General features: G+C 38.8%; 1 protein-coding gene across 3 annotated transcripts; it reads left to right on the forward strand.

Moving 5' to 3' along the window:
- The first annotated feature begins 533 nt into the window (after positions 1 to 533).
- Positions 534 to 6,763, forward strand: LOC118563406 (SH2 domain-containing protein 1A-like). 3 transcript variants are annotated; one of them, XM_036137979.1, is made up of 5 exons: positions 534 to 774; positions 1,135 to 1,339; positions 4,911 to 4,971; positions 5,827 to 5,968; positions 6,561 to 6,763. In XM_036137979.1, the coding sequence occupies exons 2-5, from the start codon at positions 1,188 to 1,190 to the stop codon at positions 6,620 to 6,622; spliced, it is 417 nt and encodes a 138-aa protein (XP_035993872.1). In that variant the 5' UTR covers positions 534 to 774; positions 1,135 to 1,187; the 3' UTR covers positions 6,623 to 6,763. The 3 variants fall into 3 exon arrangements, with proteins under 3 accessions (XP_035993872.1, XP_035993874.1, XP_035993873.1); XM_036137981.1 differs by having other exon boundaries at positions 538 to 774; positions 6,582 to 6,763; XM_036137980.1 differs by lacking the exon at positions 534 to 774 and having other exon boundaries at positions 781 to 1,339.
- Positions 6,764 to 18,134: the final 11,371 nt, after the last annotated feature.

The raw sequence follows: 18,134 nt of genomic DNA on the forward strand, positions 1-18,134 counted from the left end.
GTTATTGTCATTGTTATTTATGAATTGTGACAGCCATACTTAGTATGGTTACATTACTATGGAAAAAAGAATGAAAATGAAATACAGAAAGAAATTCATAAAGTCATTGTACGTGACCAGGCCACTGTAAAGGGTGTATGAAAATTCTTCTAACAAATTTTTGCTTTCCAGTTGAATTACACAGGATAATGCATAGGAAACATGTTATAATATTTTTAGATAACAAAACCCTGACAAATTTACAGGAGTGGATACACTTTGGTGAGCCACTAAATGTAATACTTCATTTCAGTTTTAAAGGAAAGTTTTTTCTTTTTAATTTTTAAAATAAATCTTACTGATTAAAAATGCACAGACATGTCCTTGTTTTTTATTGGTATGGTTGTTTCCTGTGTTTGTTGGTTTTGCTTGTTTTTATGTTTGTTTTATTTTTATTTTTAAATATATATATATATTTTTTTTTTTTTGCATTGTACAATGCCAAAGAAAGGAATTAGTCCTACAATCTGATTCTTGACAGACGATGGGATTCTTAATGACAGAACAATTATTACTTCACTGTTTTGTCTTGCCGGGAGCCTGACATTTCTCAGGGAAGTCTTTTCGTTTTTTTTTATTCTAAAACACGTGACAAGGCCCGACGCTTTAAAATCAAACCACAGCTATCATTGATGTTTTGTGGGTTTGGGTGTGGGCGTGGGTGTGGGGTGTCGGTAGGTTGTTTGTCTGCTTCAGGCGACGCCTGTTTGCCTAAATCCCCTCGCTCTCTGTCAGGTGAGGTCAGCTGATGTTGTCAAGAAGACACACATAGACCATGTGACTGAATCGTTGCTTTACATTCACGCACATAAAATATTTGTGCTAAAGTTAGACACGATACACCGAATTTTCCAAAACTCACGGCCAGAATGGCTGTTTCAGTTTTCGCGTGAGAAACACCGACGCCTCCAAAGTAGAAAAGCAGAAACAATAATTGTTTTTGCTCTGTTAGAGAAAGTGAACCCCTCATTGTGGTTTTAAAAAAATCATCAGATGCATGCTGCAGTTTTTCTGTCTCTGCATGACAGAAAAGTGTGAAAACCAGAGAAGCTTTTCCTGCCTCGTAACCTTTCACACGCTCTTGTGGTGCAACAGGGTGCCTTGCCTTCACCTGCACAACACAAATGGGCACCTGCCTGTGAGGCAACATGGAGACGGAGGGCGTCCTCGTTCGCTCCATCTACTACGGCAGAATCGGGAGCAGGGCCACGGAGAAGCTGCTGGAGACGTTTGGACGGGACGGCAGCTTTCTGCTGAGGGACAGCAGTACGGTACGAGGGGCCTACTGTCTGTGTGTGAGGTAAGCGCTCACTTTTCACCTGAAGATGTTGTTTTTAATGCGGTTTTTCTTCAAATATATGGCCCTTCTATAAATTTGACAGATTTAGTCTGCTCAACCTTAAATGCACAGAATATCCTGTTCTTGGTAACGTTTCATGTTGCCTATACACCGTGGCAAGGTAAGGTGTTTTCTTCGCTGTTGTCTTTACGGTTGGACTTTTATGGTTCGTTTTTTTCTCTTTTTCAATTTCAAGCAATCGTTGGGTAGATTTCCAACAACAAACGCCGATATAAATGCAACTTGTGACCGAGCAGACGTTTGTGTGAGCAGTTGAAAGCTCTCGGTTTGCCAGTGACTCACGGACAGGAAGGATAAACGCGACAAAAAGTTGCAAAGAAAGCAACAGATAGAGATAACACGTAACCAAAGGTTTCTGAGCTTGCAGCCACCAAGATGAGTTAATCGTGATCCTAGCAGTTCTATAGCGTCTCTGCCATGCCGTTATATCTGCTGCCGTGCGTCGCCTGAGAAGCCTGCTGACGCTGAGTTTTTCCACATCTCAAAGTGCTCAGAACATGCTGTGTGTCGTAAGGTGGATTATGTAACAGTGACAGTAAACCTAAGTGCTAAAAACGTGGCGTGCAGAGAATCCGAACAGCAAAAATGTACCTTTTTAATATTTTCCGAAACAGTTGCGAGTAACAGATGAAACCCTGCATATCCGGTTTTTAGATTTTAGTCAAACCACATAGCTTTTATAAAACCTCAATGGCTCATTGTATCTAAATTATTTGGTGGGATGTAAACAGCTTAAAACAAAAGGAGCCTTCTCTTAAGGTGCTTTTCTATGCATGTAGTGAAATTAGAGAAGAGTTACAGTTCTGGAACATCCTCAACAAAGGTGTCGCAAAAGTAACATTAAATTAAAATTGAACGTGCATCATGTTTCTAAAATATAAATAAATAAATAAAACACATTTTAAGCTGCACTGCAACAAGTCTGATGTCTATTTTTATCCTGGCAGATTACGGTTGTTATATTCAAATTATTTAATAGAATAAACATATTTGCCTCTTCTCTGTTTTTAACTGTTTTTAGTTTGTTTTATGCTCCCAGTTGAGCCCAAAATTATTAATGTCCCTGGCAGATGTTGGCTTGGAGTAATCTTTTAATTTTGTTAAAATTAACAAAATTGTTTCTTCTGACTGGAGGTAGTAATCTTTTAGAGCGGCCCAGCCAGAGTCCGGTAAAGAATCTGTGGAGGGAGTAAATAATAATAACAATAACTTTATTTATAAAGCACTTCCAAATGAAGTGCTGAACAGTAGATGATAAAACTAATAAAACAAGGAATACAGTAATATAAATTGAAAATTGGAGTGATGCCAAGGCGACTTTTCAACCACCTGGAGCTCATGGCCAAAGATAATTGGTCAAAATACCAGTGGAAACATGCAAAAAGCTGGTCGGTAATTACAAGAAAGGTTTAATTGTTTTAATGCAAAAAAAAATATATTTGATTATTAAGAAGAGTACAGATAAATTGTCAAAAAACAATAAAAAAAAAACAAATACAAACTGATGAATAACTTTTTTTCAAAATTGGTACCCCTTTTAATTTGTTTTATTGGCTTTTGAGAGACGCCCACCTCATTTCTTATCAGAATCAAACTTCTTGATTGAATGATAATTGTTTTCAATCTAAATGTGACTATTTTTTTTTTTAAATCAGACCAATACAACCTGAGTGAATCCAAAAGTTAGTTTTCAAATAATCGTGGCAGGAATGGAAAGCATGGAAAGCACTGAACACCCACACAAAATTACATTTGTCCAAATGATGGTGCTGACCAGGAAGTCCAGCAGACGGGACGTTCGAGCTGAAGCTGGGAGATTTGACCTTAATGATGTTTCTCTACCTTGAAAACTTGAGAAGGCTTCTATCTACTAGAAGTCCATCTCACGTCAGGAAGAGTGAACCAACCAGCAGCCGACACAAAATGTGCCTCATCTGGCATTATTAAACTGTAGATGTGTTTCAACGCAGGATAGGGAAAATAAATCCTCAAAGCCGTTCGCCCACATGAAACATCACATTCAAACATGAAAATTGTCAACATAAATAAACATTTGAAATCTTTTAGTTCAGAATCTAATTTTTAAATAGAACTTCACAGTATTTGTCTTTGGATTAAAGCTTCAACTCGTCCTAAAAGTAATCACACCACATTCTGAATTTGTCCTCTAGGAGGGAGGAATACATCCCTTTATGGTTTTCTTTCGAGCTTGTAGAGCTCCACGTTAACCTGTTGCAAAAACAAAATATGCTGGGGGTGACAGTGAACATTACCTGAAGGAGAAAAAATCTTGGTGGGACTCTCTATGCCACATTATAGGCGCAGACTACCCTTTAATTGTACATATTAAATAATTAGTTAGAAAACGAACTGGCTGCTACAGACAGAAAACCTATCAGTCATTAGTAGCTCCCTGTGATAAAACGACACCCTGCGTTGCGAGTCATATCACAGATAGCAAAACGCACCACTGACAGTGACCGCCAGCCCAACACAGCCCTGTGAGAACGATTTGACTGAAACACATTTATTCTAAACCTTTATTAGACACATTCACTGGGGCTTAGAGTTGTTTCTTCCAGACGGCTTTAGTTTAAAATGCTCAGTTTTTCTTTAGCTTCTTTGTCGAAGCGTTTAAAGTATATGAAAATGAATGTTGATTTGAAGGGACAGTTCTTTAAAATTCACACAACTCTCATAAATACCTTTAGCACTAAAAACATTTTTAAATATGTCAATAAATCTAGATGCAGTCTTACGATTTACTTTTCAAATTGAGATTTTACGCATCGTGAACCAGTGTGCGTTTTCCTGTTTCTGCAGCTCGTCTCGGCGTGGCCGAAGCTGCAAACACCCACCAGTATCTGCTGAGCAAAGTGGGAAAGTGTTTAATGAGCTCTGAGTCTGTCCTGCTTCAAATGACTGTCGTGGGTGTGGTTTTTTTTCCCCCTAAGTCACACTCACTGCTGAGCAGGCTTGGTTCTTAAGTGGACAAAAAAATCTGAATTAGCCAGAAAAGGAGATATTCTACATTAAGAAAGCATGTGTTGTTAAATTACCAAGCTCAGGTAGAATTCATGATTAGAAATTAGAGACACCATAAACAGTAGCAGTGAGGAGAGGTGTCCTACTGAAAGAAGAAAAATATGTTTTTAACATTAAAGCATGTAACGTTGTTCAGATGGATACCCAGCTGATGAGTTCTATAGGAACTAAAGTCATATTTCAATTCTGAAGAAACTCATCACCCAGAATAAGAGATAAAAATACAAATAAGAAAAGGCATATCAACACAAATGGGGGTATTTATTAAACATGGCCGTTTGCAGGGAATTTCACTGTGTAGCTATATGTGACTGAACATTTCAGGTAAAGTATTGACTGATGTCTGATTTACGACAGTGGGCTGAAAATCAGTGACTCACAGTCTAACATCCACATGACCTGTCTGCTTCAAACATTTACCTTTTCGGTTTTGCAGAAATTCACTAAAAATAGTCTTCTTTCACAGGAAAGCACCCTTTGTACACACCTACAGGCTTGAACGCGACGCCGACGGCTGGTACCTTCAGGTGGGTGGACGCATACAGACACTGACACACAGTTAAGAAAGCTAATCCCTGTTTCCACTCACGTGTTCAAAAAAGCACTGTACGGCACTGCAGATTTCTTCTATTTTGGCTTTTTTTGTTAAAGAGTTAATTTCTCAGCGTATGTAACAGGATGCATATCCTGTAAAAAAAAAAAAGTCAACCTTTTATTCATCATGGCACAGAATATTGTCCAAATAATTTTTGGGAGCATTGATATATTTTTGGGTAAAATGAGGTGTCACATCACATTAGACCTCTCCTATGGATGTTATGTTTGCTTAATCTTTTTTTTTTTTTTTTATTATCATGAAAGCTGACTTTATCTGAAGCAACCAGTGGAGACATTAAATGTTGTTCTGGGTTCTTTTGAGACCTTCTGGATGAGAAGTCAATGCTCTCCTGGAGTACACTTGGTAGGCTGACCACTCCTGGGAAGCTCCATCGTGTCTCTCACTGTGGGTCACTCAGCTCCAAACTTTTAGAAACGACACCTATCAGCTTTTCCTGACTGACAGATATCAGTAAATGTTTCCCAACTTGAATTTCCTTAGATTATTGCAAAAAAGTGTGCCGCTTTTTAAGATCTTTAATCCTACGTCATTTTGTCAAACAGGTTCTATTTATATAATCTCTGGATTCTACATATCCAGCACCAGTCAGGCTAAATATGTGGATTGGTTAGGCCTGGGAGTACCAATTGTAGCTGAAATCAGGTTTACTATGGCTGATTCGTGTGTGTGTGTGTGTGTGTGTGTGTGTGTGTGTGTGTGTGTGTGTGTGTGTGTGTGTGTGTGTGTGTGTGTGTGTGTGTGTGTGTGTGTGTGTGTTTCACAGGACTTAAGAAACGGACAGCTGAGGTTTGGAACTCTGGAGTCGCTGATCCAGCACTACGGAGGGCATGAGGTCTCTCACCTGGGCATAGTTCCCCTCACTCATCCGCTGGACAAAACAACAGTACCAAGCAGCTGGATTCAAGGTGCCACACATGCAGATTTACGGACATGCACACATGCACTCCAATGCACACATCTCCAGTTGTTACTGCATGGCTGTACTGGCAGGGGGCAGAGCTAATGGTTTCAAGGGGGGCCAGACCCCACTGGCCCCCCTTGAAACCTAATTGCCCCCTTGTGCGCCCCCACATGATTGACATGTAACAGGACCAGGTCATTCCTGTACAGTAGTTGGCACTATGTTATATACGTAAATAAGAGAGGAGGATCATCAATGTAAAAACTAAAGAATGAATGATAGACAAGGTGAGACGGAGGAGGAAAAGGAAGATGGTTTGATAGGATCAAAAAAGGCAGCTGGAGAAATGAGAACTGGAGGAGGGAGCACATAGGAAGAAATATTAATAACAAGATTAAGGTTTGGACATACAGGACTTAATTATACACTCTTAAAACTAAAGTATAATACAGGGGATAGCGCCCGCTGTGGGGACGATGAAACAATTGAACATGTTGTGTACATGTGCCAAGTTCTGTTTTAGATTTCCAATTTTAGTTACAATGTTAATAAAATGCAAATTTCATACGCAAATGTAATCTCCTTTCCGCTCACAGTTTCCCTGTTTCACACCGCAGGACTCGTGTACATGGAAGTGAACGGCAGCAGCAGCAGCTAGCCTGGCCCCCCTGGAGCCCCCCCGTCTTTTGGCCAAGAGCCAAAACCATCTGTTGCCTCAACTGAAATCTTTCATATTTATTATTCTATTAAGAATTGTTTCTTTTACTACACCTCTGAAATAAATGTGACTTTTTGACTATTGGGTCTATGTCTGGGAACATTTCTGGAAAGTTGATGCTTTTCACCGGAGTGCGTGGGAGTGTTTCTGCTTTGAATTAACAGAAGCTGTAATCCGCTATCTGATTTTCTGTGGTTTCCTCTCTGCAGACCTGTCTTGCTTATTTGACCTCCATCATTGCCTGTTTGATTGTGTTTCCCTTTCGATAGGTCTGATGCTTTGTCATGAGAAAAAAAAAATTCACTATGTGTTCTGACCGCATTCATCTGGGTAATTTAGTTTCATCTTATTTAAGGACGTGAAGAAGTTTGTAGCGGTACAGGAAATGGTGCAAATGCTTTAATTGTTAGTTGTTTTTCTTTTTGCACCACAAGTTTCCACTGCAAAAACGGAACTAAAAATAAGTAAAGTTTTCTTGAAATTAGTGTATCTGTCCTTGATTTGAGCAGGTAAATAAGAGGATGTGCCAATGGAATGAGTATTTTGACCCCTAAAATAAGATATATTGCCCTCTAAATAAGATGATGGAGATGAGATGTTCCTATTTTAAGTGCAAAAATCTCATTCCATTGGCAAATCATCTTATTTCTGTGCTCAAATCAAGGACAGATACACACATTTCAAGAAAATGTGACTTATTTTTAGTTTTGTTTTTGCAGTGTCCACTCTGTATCAGATAAAAGAGGATATTTAAGATGAGATTCTAAGAACATGTGCTCCAGTTGAGAGAATGTCAAAGCTTGTATCTAAATTCATCAAGCCTACCTTTTGATTTACAGTATCAGAGGGTGTAGCAAATTCCCTGTTTTGGACATAAAACATTCATACCTTCACCAGGCTTTCAAATTAAATTTTCACTTTTGCTTTGGTATTTATTTTAGCTTCATCACCACATGTTTAAAAAAACAGATGTATAAAGCCAGAGTATCTTTGATAATCACCAAAGATTACACTACACAGATATTTGGTTCAATTCAGTTTATTATATAGCGTCGATTATCATCACAAGGCGCTTTACCAAAAAAAGTCAAACCATACAGACAGAGTCCAAGTGAAGAGCATCCATTCCATTTGATCCAAGTAATCAAAGAATGCACTCATGTTGAGTTTATTATTCAAATGGATTAAAACGTTTTCAGTCTGAGGAAGCCTGGTAGATTGCATCGAGTCATTGACTTGCAGCGTTCCCTCCTGCAAAAGCATCTAGCGACAGTGAGAATCCGTCTGCATTGACCTTGCAGCAATCCCTCATATCGAGCATGCATTTAGCGACAGTGGAGCGGAAAACTCCCCTTGAACAGAAAGAAACCTCCAGCAGAACCAGGCTCAGTGAGAACGGCCATCTGCCATGAATTTCTATGTTGAATCAAGTAAAATGTACATCCATCCATCTATTTTCTTTAACGGGTCCAGGAGAGAAATCCAGACATCCCTTTCCCCAGCGACATCCTCTTGCTCATTCCAGGGATCCCAAGGCGTTCCCAGGCCTGACAGAATGTATAGTTCCTCCAGTGAGTGTGGGTCTTCCCTAGGGTCTCCTCCCAGTGGGACGTGCCCAGAAATCTTCCAAAGGGAGGGCATCCTGATCAGATGCCCAAACCACCACAACTGGCTCGTTTTGATGCAGGATAGTGATCTTAAATATACGACCAACAACACATAAATGGTTCACCAAACACAAACTCAGCTGTCTGTTAGTGGAGTTGAAAAGATGAAAGCTCGTAAAGTTTATATTTTAGGACCAATTGCCATGAATACGTTTCAATCTTACGTTTTATTTGGCCTAGTTACAGAGGCTTGCAACCCGGTCATGTGACTTAATGTGGAAAACTCAACAATTAAAGAAAGCATCTGCATTTATATGCATTTTGATAACATTTCTAGCAAGAAAAATCCATATAACTTTCATGATCTTCGTTCAGGGAAAGTAGAGAATCTTTTGCTTTTTAGTTTCACCGAAGAGTTCAGTGTCTCTTCAGAAAAACGTGGGAATGTTACATTTTCTGCTTCCCTGACCTGTGCCGACATTCCCCAAACTTTATGTGGAAAACACAAAATGTAACCCAAAAATCTGCAGTTATGTTAATTTTGATGGCCTCTCTAGCGAGAAGTATGCATAATATTTTCAGAACCTTTGTTCAGGGAATGTAGACAATTAGATTTCAGTCTGCAAAATGTCCGAATGTCAGATGTTCTACCGCTGTTAAGAACTACAGAACAACAGCCTGTCCACAAGTCATCACATTAATCAACACAATCATAATACAAAGTGTCCGGCGGGTATATAGCGAGTTGATTTCTTGAAGTGAATTTTCTCAAAAAGTTACAGTGAAAAATCCTTGTTTTTTTTTTGTAAATAATTTTATTGAATCAATAGGTTATTTTTTTGAATTAATGTAAAAAACATGTTATTGTATTATATGGTTCCCTGTTCCTGTTGGGCCGTAATGACACACCCCTTTACTAATGCACGCACTGCTCCTCTGTTCCCCCACAGTCATGTCCCCGTGGACTCCCAAAAAATGGTTAAGCTAGCAGCTGTAAAAGTTATGCCAGTCTGTATAAAAATGCTAATACACGAAGGCTAACAATGAAATTATATTGTGAAATTATATTGTAAAGCAGTTTTGTCAACGTAATGACGTCATTATCGGCACCAATTCTAACGTGGGAGCTGCATTTGTGCTTCGTGGCGCGTCCACTAACTGAACGCCTCCTGCTGTTTTAAAAGTTTGTTTCACATAATTTGTCTTAAAATAATAATTGGTGCTGCGTTGTTCTAATGCTGATTTTATTTTTACTGTTCTGTTTTTATATACTGTTTATATGTGTGCTTTTTTGCGCATTTATATTGTTCTTGACCATTTCATATTGTACATTATAATTATTAATACTTTCAATGTATATTACTTTATCTGTTAGTAACATAAAAAAAACTATTGTATTAACACAGTTGAGACGAGCAGCCACACTGGGAGCTGCATTTGTGCTTATGGTGTGTCCACTTACTAAACACCTCTTGCTGTTTTAAAAGGCATTAAACAAGCAGTCCAAAATCTTGCGTCTCGTCTCTGTGTTCTGCCAACCACCGTTACAAACACGCTACAGGTACATAACTCAATATTTATACGTAGGGGTTTTTCAAGGAGATGCATCTTTTTTCTTGCACTAATATACACCATGTTGCATATAAATCAGAGCTACTGGTAAACATAAATCTGATGTGCAGGGTCATCTGGTAAGTATCTGACGTAATTTTGAAAGGTATACATGACTCACATAACTTTATCAGAGATACTTAGAGTCAACGGGTGGCCATTTGCCTGCATAATATTGTCATGTCATATAAACCAAACAGTCTATCATACATACAGTCCTTGATTTGTGTAATGGACAGTCGTACCAGAAGGGACAGAGCACACGGTACTTCCTGGGGAAGCTTAGATCCTTCAGAGTTTGCAGCAGATTGTCTATTAATCTGTTGTGGAGAGTGTGATCTCCACTGCCATCGTCTGTTGGGGTAGCAGCATCAGAGAAACCGACTTAAAGAAGCTCAACAAGCCAATAAAGAAGGCCGTCTCTTTTCTAAGGACCCTTCTGGAACCTCTGGAGATGAAGTTACAAAAAATGATTTTTAATAAAATGAAGAACATTAGGGACAACACTGAGAATCATCTTCATCAGACTGCCCAACAACAGAGTGTCTACAGACAGAAGCTTCTCCAGATCCACTGTAAAACAGACTAATATAGGAGATCCCTCCTACATACAGCTATCAGCACCTACAACTTCTCTTTGAGGAAACCCCAATATGACTTATACCAACTTGATCAGTAGTAGTTTTTGGCATGGGCTGCAGGCAGCCGACCTGAGCGGGATTATTTTCTGTGACGCATAGGTGGTGACGCGGGGACTTAGAAAAAATAAAGGAAATTAAAAATAATCTGTGCCGCAAAAGCAGATTTCCATTGTTTATCATATCACTGTGCAGAAGTGAGAACTTGTCAAATTGGCACCCCTTGCAGCTGCAGTTGCTCATGCTTGCTGTGAGCAGATGCTGCAGCCAAGCACCCTGCACAGAGGCTGACAGGCTGAAGGCTTATTAGATGAGGAAAGGCAATAGAGAGGTGCAGCTCACATCTGGTTGCTCAAAAGGAATGGACAAGGGGGCTGCAGGGGATCCACTCTACAGTGCAATGGTCTAGTGGAAATAGTTGGCTAAAGTCAGTATTAAAAAAAATTGCACATCTCATTCAGAATAATTTTCCGGCCGTTAATTCCCAGGCATTTTTCTGAATGCCGTGAAATGGCTTATAAAAATAAGTATACAAAACAATTATGAGGTCACACAGGTGACTTGGTTTAGTCTTGCTTTTGGTCGTGAGTGACATGTTGTGGGATGGGAAATCTGTCGATTGTTGAGTGCCAAATAAATACAAATATGGACAGAAAACACTCAAACAAATTTATTCAACTTTTATGTTTTCTTTGTATTTACTCTGAAGCTTTTCGGCTCCACTTCAATTCGACATGTAATAAAAAGCTAACTTTTGTCATCTTTTTTTCTAATTCAGTACAAAATATTTTACATTCGCGACCTTTATTTTATGACATACCAAAATTGGTCAGTTTTACAGGTGTGTTTATTTACAATGTTCGCTATGAATTGGCTGGGGAAAATTATAACTTATGATTCATTAAATCCAGCCATACGTTTTTAGACAAGAGCGGACTAAAACTAAAAATGTTTACATGGACAATTTATGTTTGGGTCTGTTAGCTGGTCATCTGTCTCAATGTGTGAAAATAAAAAAAAGGGTAACATCACAAGTAATAGAGCCGAGCCCGCCTCATCCTTCTGCCCTTGTTTCAGTCTCATCCTCACATTTTCTTAATATTTACTTATTTATTTACATGGGATAGAGTGCACCACAAAGCATACACTGGATCTGTGGCATCTCTGTATTTGGGGCCAGTGAGACCTTGCTCCACCAGATGGCGCTGTGGAGCTCTATGTTCACAACAATCAGGGGGACAGGATTGTTCTGTAATGTAAAAAAAATAAAATAAAAAAACAGATTCCCTCACCAGTCAAAATTCTGTCAGAAACATTTGTGTTTATATATCTAAGTCTGCCAGATAAGAGTACTGACAAGCTCAGTAGGCTAAATCCTCTTGAGGCGACTTGATATTGTGGGCCCACCAACGTTTGTTTAAATCACTGAGCTATATTATAGCTCAGTGCGTGGGGCACAGATCCTGTGGTCCCAAACTCGGATCGTCCAATCAAAATACTTGAATTGCACACGTTACATTTACTTTCTGCCGGAAAGTGTGCAATCATCCGGGCAAGGCAAATTTATTTGTATAGCACATTTCAGTACAATGCAAAATGCTTTACATGATTAAAACATTGGAAAATAAAAACAAAATAAAAGAAAGTAAAAAAAAAATTTGGAAAATTTGAACAAAATAAAACATAGGAAAATGTAAACTAAAAGCAAATATTAATCTAGTGTTGGTTGTCCTTGCTGGCTCATTGAAGGATTGATGTGAATCTTTTCTGTTCAATAAATTAACACTATGAGTGAGCCTTTATTTATATGTATAAAAAAACGCAATTGACTTAATGGAGCATAGAAAATAAACTGGTTAATATCTTGGATCTGTTCGAGGAGAGGAAAACGAGGTACACAAAAATCTCTAATAAAAAATATATATCATCAAAGACGACACAAGCAAAACCTCCAGACCACGATGAGTTCATGGAAGAGGTTTTTATAGTGTACTGAGAATCAATGACTAAAGAAGCTGCGTTTCAGATCAGATCAGAATGCATCAACAGGGTGTGACTATATGATTCTAAACAATTGTCGTGTATGTGAAACACCTTGACCAATCATGAAGAACCAGTCCTTGTTTGACGTCAATCCTTGGCTCAAGAAGTTGTTCTTTTGGCACGTTCCAGATGTATTTCCAAGGACCCATTAAAAGAACATTATTCCAACTGGTCAGCGTAACACAAAAGGAAGTATGTTATCTATCAAACACAGAACCACATTCCAGGAACTTGGAAAAACAGTTAGCGTTTACAAACTCCCTTTCTGGAAAGGTCTACGTGCTGTTTTGACAGGACATTAATTCTTGGTTTATGTTATGTTAAGTTTTACAGTAACATCCCTTCTATTCACCTACAGAACTAACATCTTAGTTCATTTTGGTATAATATCCCCAATTTCCTCTTTAGCCAACTTGATGGCTTAAATCTGCTGCTCGTTTCAGACTTTGATGTAAATAAGCTTCCTGTGACATTGTCAGATTTCCAGAAAGAAATATTGTTGTAGTTGAAAAGTTATTTACACACAATTTCTCATCACCCTCTACGATAATTTGGAATAATAGATCTGTGTTTAATCCACGACAAATCCTTGTTTTTCAAGAATTTCTTTAAAAGAAATATTTGGTATGTGATCCATTCGATGGATGATGATAATGTCTTTACTGGATTATCAAAGTTTTTGAAAAATAACACAAATCCAACCATCCTGTTTTAGACTTTTATCATTCTCTGAATGCGCTTCCACAACAATTTAACAGTTTTGACCAGAAGCAGAATGACTTATCAAACTATACAACCACGGTCTTGAACAACATGAACAATAAACTTTTCAGAAGCAAGTTGCAGCAATTTCACTAGAGTTCTGGTCTGTTCTCCCGGCATTGACTGTAAAAATGGCGGCACTCTGTGTCTGCAGTAGGTCACTCTTGCTTTATTTCTTGGGCGACAATAACTAATAATGATATCCTAGGTAAATTTCATAAAGATTCAATCACTAAATTAAGATCAATGTATACTGCTCCAAAAAATAAAGGCAATACTTGGAGTTACATTGTGTTGTTTAAGTGTTTTCTTTATTTTTTTGATACTTTCCCTATAGCTCCTAAAGCCCAAGAAATAGACTTCACATTTATGGCCGACATTATACTGACGCCATCTTAAGTTTTACATAGAAGACGTTTTGATCTAGTTGACAACAGTTGCACTCTTTGTGAAAAATGATATTGAAACAACCAGCCATCTATTATTCTTTTGTGCAGTTGTTAAAAACTGTTGTGGAGATTTACAGACATAGTTGACCAGTAAATTTTCATCATTTCTAATTTCACGTTCTAGAGATGGCATACCTTTTGGATTGCTAACTAAAAAGCAAAGATAAAGAACACTGTTATAATCTTGTCTTGTGTTTGGCTAAGTGTTTTGTTCACATGAACAAAACAAAGAAATATCCCCCTAATTGAAACCTTTCATTTCACAAATTACCTTTTATTTGAATGTGAATTCTTTAAAACTTGTGAAAAGACCCCAAGACCAAACACTTCCCTTCTGAGCAATGTCTTACATATTAATTAATATACTTGTATTGCATGTCCCCAATACACTGAATTATTATTATTATTATTATTTGACTTCTATTGTGTATTCTTTCATTTATTTTTGTCCCACTTGTCCTTAAAAATGTAAGACTAAAGGTGCGTTCACATTGCATAACAAAGTTTCCACTTGTGCTTGCTGTCCCTTGCCTGACATTATCGCAGCTGTTCGCACAGCGGGCGACAAGCCAGAAATACAGCAATATGCTTTCTAGTGACGCTTTCACTTCCCTGCCACTCCAGCTCTTCTCCAGGCTTGCTCCTTTCTGGACTTGCCTCGGTAGTAATAATTGGTAGAGTCATACAACTCAGGCTGACCACAGACCACCACTGTCAGCTTGTCTCCCATGTTGACTGAAAACTGCTTTGTCTCCGCTGCAGTCCTTCACACCACATCACACCCACACCCAGATCCTGATTGGTTGTCGTTGAGCGACAAGACACAAAAGTTTAGCTTTTCTAACTCCAGCCATGGTCGCTTCGCATCCCTCACAGGTTTCATGTCTCTCTGGCTTTGGTTTAATCGGCAATTGCTAGAATTACCTCTGTGGCCTCGTTTAGCGTCGTTTTTCGACACGTCATTCCCCTGTGGCACCTGAACATTGTCGCTGTCGAGCTCCACACGGCTCCGCGGAACGAAATCCATCTGGCGAGAGTCAACGGGTGGCCATTTGCGTGCATAATATTGTCATGTCATATAAACCAAACAGTCTATCATACATACAGTCCTTCATTTGTGTAATGGACAGTCGTACCAGAAGGGACAGAGCACAATCTGTCGCTCGGCCTGCCACATTCGCGCTCAATGTGAACCCACCTTAAGATTGTATGGTCTATTGTGTTTGTTGTAAAGTTTCAATAAAAAATTAAAAAACAACGTGATACTCGTGTGACAGGGTTGCAAGCCGATATAAATGAGTAGGCCAAATAAAACGAAGAATAAGCAGCCAAATTGTGACAATACTACACTTCCCCTTGAGGACCACAGTGGGTATTACACGTTTTTCAGCGAGACTGCTGTAGAAAAAAACAAACTCGGTTCATAGGAGCCTCCCTGTGTCAAACAGTGTGAAGGAAAAATGTATTTTATTTAACTCGATATATCATAGAAACAGTAGCCCTCTGAGCCAAACTTGAAAGTAGAGATTGCCTGAAAAGAGAAAGAGTGGAAAAAAGTCCCTTCTGCGATCAAGATCTGTCTTCAAAGTGTCAGAACTAAAAGGAGGAACTGAAAGAGGAGTGGAAAGAAGTGCAGCAGGCACAAGGCGGCATCGCTACACACCAGAGTAAACTGTCCTCAGCTACTGTTATTCACTTGGATCGATTTTATTACCACCAAAGTCCTTTAATAACTCTTTACTTTGTATCTTAAAGCCACATAACATGTAAAGCTGCTTTCAGTACTGCTTGTTTCCGTTTAACTGGCCTGAGCTCAGGCGGCTTTATTCACCCTGTGTTCTAACAATTATTGCTCCCTCTTCCCTTTGTAATGGTGTCATCTAGCTGGATGACAGGAAGCAGACGGGCACTAAAGAGCTGCCCTGCTCCATTTTACATCATATGCAGGTTTTTGGATTAAAACAAGAAAAAAATCAAGGCAGCATAAACCATATGTTCTGAACATATTCCAAAACAACAGATGGAGATACTTAAAAACTCAACTTTATTAAACAATACAATGAGTACACAGTTGGCCCAGTGGAACAATCTCAATTTAGTACACATGTGCAAATGTTTTAAAACACCCCTTAATTTCTTCCGATTTTGCAAGGACAACGAGAAAAACATGTGCAAACAAAAACAAAAAATCTGATATACAACAATAGTTTGAACAATTCTGTCAGTGTTGAGTTGATCCTCTTTATTTTGCCAGCACAGCCTGTGTTCATTTACCATCTTCCATGATTTAGATGGCAGCAACAATGGTTCTGGGCAGGCCAATTCATCACCCTTGATAATTTAACTCATTTGGTAAGATAACTAATTTGGCTTTAAATTAGTAAAAATCGAGTATTGATTTTATAAATGCATATTCTGGCAAAGTGAAATGGAGGACCATCTACCGTATCGGACCATAAGGCGCACTTAAAATCCATAAATTTCCTCAAAAATGTATGGTGCGCTTTATAATCCGGTGTGCCTTATACATGATTTAAGTTTTGTTTACTGATTTTACGCGGTACAAAGAAAAATCTGTTACAATGTGTAAGTATGACTTTGGTTGCAACGAAGCCGCTCCGCTCAGTGGATATTCAGAGCATTACGGTACACTGTGTCACTACCTGATCGGACCCACTGAGCTATATAATACACTGGAGTGCTGATTTTGGCCGCCATCTTGCTACTCCCTACTCTAACAGAATCCCATATGATTTGGTTGCAACAACAAGCAGTTTTCTGGCTGTGTGAAAACATTTCATAGGTAATTCTACAGTCAGTGGATGTACTAACACTATCAACTACTAGGACATTAGGTGCTGAGATATTTTACATGTTATTCATATTAAATATACATATATGTATATATAAGTATGTGTATATGTATATATATGTATACACATATGTAAATATATGTTTTTGTATATTGTTATTTATATATTTATAAATGTTAAATATATATATTTAAATGAATAAAATGCAAAATATTTCAGCACATGACTTTCTCAGTACTTGATATTTTTAGAACATAACATAAAAGTATATGGCATTTGACATTTTAAAAGTTTTAAGCCCCCCCCTGAACAGGAGAAAATCCTTGTTATTCGATGCTGCAGCGCACATATTCCCTAGTTACTGGGGGGAAATAGGGAGTACCAATATGGCGGCTGGTGGCTTCAAAGCGACTCGTTCTAACAGACGGTGATTAGCACTCCAGTGTATAATATAGCTCAGTGATCGGACCCCTAAGCTGTCTACAAGACCGCCTGACTGTAATGTCGAAGTGCATTCATGTAATTGTAAGGTAACCCGCGCCCAGAATAAGCATTAGTAACAATAAACCAAGTAAGTTAATTAAATATAAAGGTTAAGTTTATTTTAGCCTTATGTTAAAAACAGGGCAGTTTAATCCAATTACTCTGTCCTCCCGACAGAGACGGATAGCTCTCCCTCTCAGGAGAGAGCTGTGTACACGGGAGAATATGGAGAATATTCAATGCGCCTTATAATCCGGTACACCTTGTGTGTGGACATAGAAACGTCCATTCAAAGTGCGCCCTATAATACGGTGCGCCTCATGGTCCGAAAAATACGGTATACTCTGCCCAGCAAGAGGGAAGAGAAACTGACCAAAGAAAGAAAAAGAAGTTGTAACCAGGAGAAAACAAGAGTCTATATTGGCACAGCTAATATTACCAGGTGGAGACAATTCATGAGGGAGTGCTGGCTCTAAACTAATGCGGAGGTTGCAGGTTTTCTGCTGAACCGCAGGTAAGTTAATTCAATGTAACAGTGAAGTTTATTTCTGCCGTTATGTTAGAAACAGGGCAGTGTAGTCCAGCAGCTACTCTGTCCTCCCGGTAGAAAGGGCTCGTTTGTCCGTCTCCGTCTCAGGGAGCATGTGTGTACACGGGGGGAGCAGAGGGATGAGCCAGCCTGTTCACTGTCTATAGTGCAGCAGCAAGACTGGGTCTCTTTACTGGTGTTCATAGTCGCTTATATATAAACAAAACGCGATTCACAGAATTTACAAGCGACTTTAGAAAAAAACAAGCGGACTGGAAAATAATGCCAAAAGCTATTTCACATGATGACCGTAGCTGTTAGCTATTAGAGACAGCTAATACATGGAGGACATGTTTACATTGTCACATTTATGACACTCCGCGGCTTCCGTAGTAGTTATTACGGCAAAGTTGTTTGTGATTCATTTAGCGCACCACAAGATGGTGCACTAAATGAATCAGATGTGCTAGTGTGAAAACTGTGCACACTGGGGCTTTAATATCCAGGTATGTTTTTT

This window comes from Fundulus heteroclitus, chromosome 6 (genome assembly GCF_011125445.2).
Source record: "Fundulus heteroclitus isolate FHET01 chromosome 6, MU-UCD_Fhet_4.1, whole genome shotgun sequence".
Lineage (NCBI taxonomy): Eukaryota > Metazoa > Chordata > Actinopteri > Cyprinodontiformes > Fundulidae > Fundulus > Fundulus heteroclitus.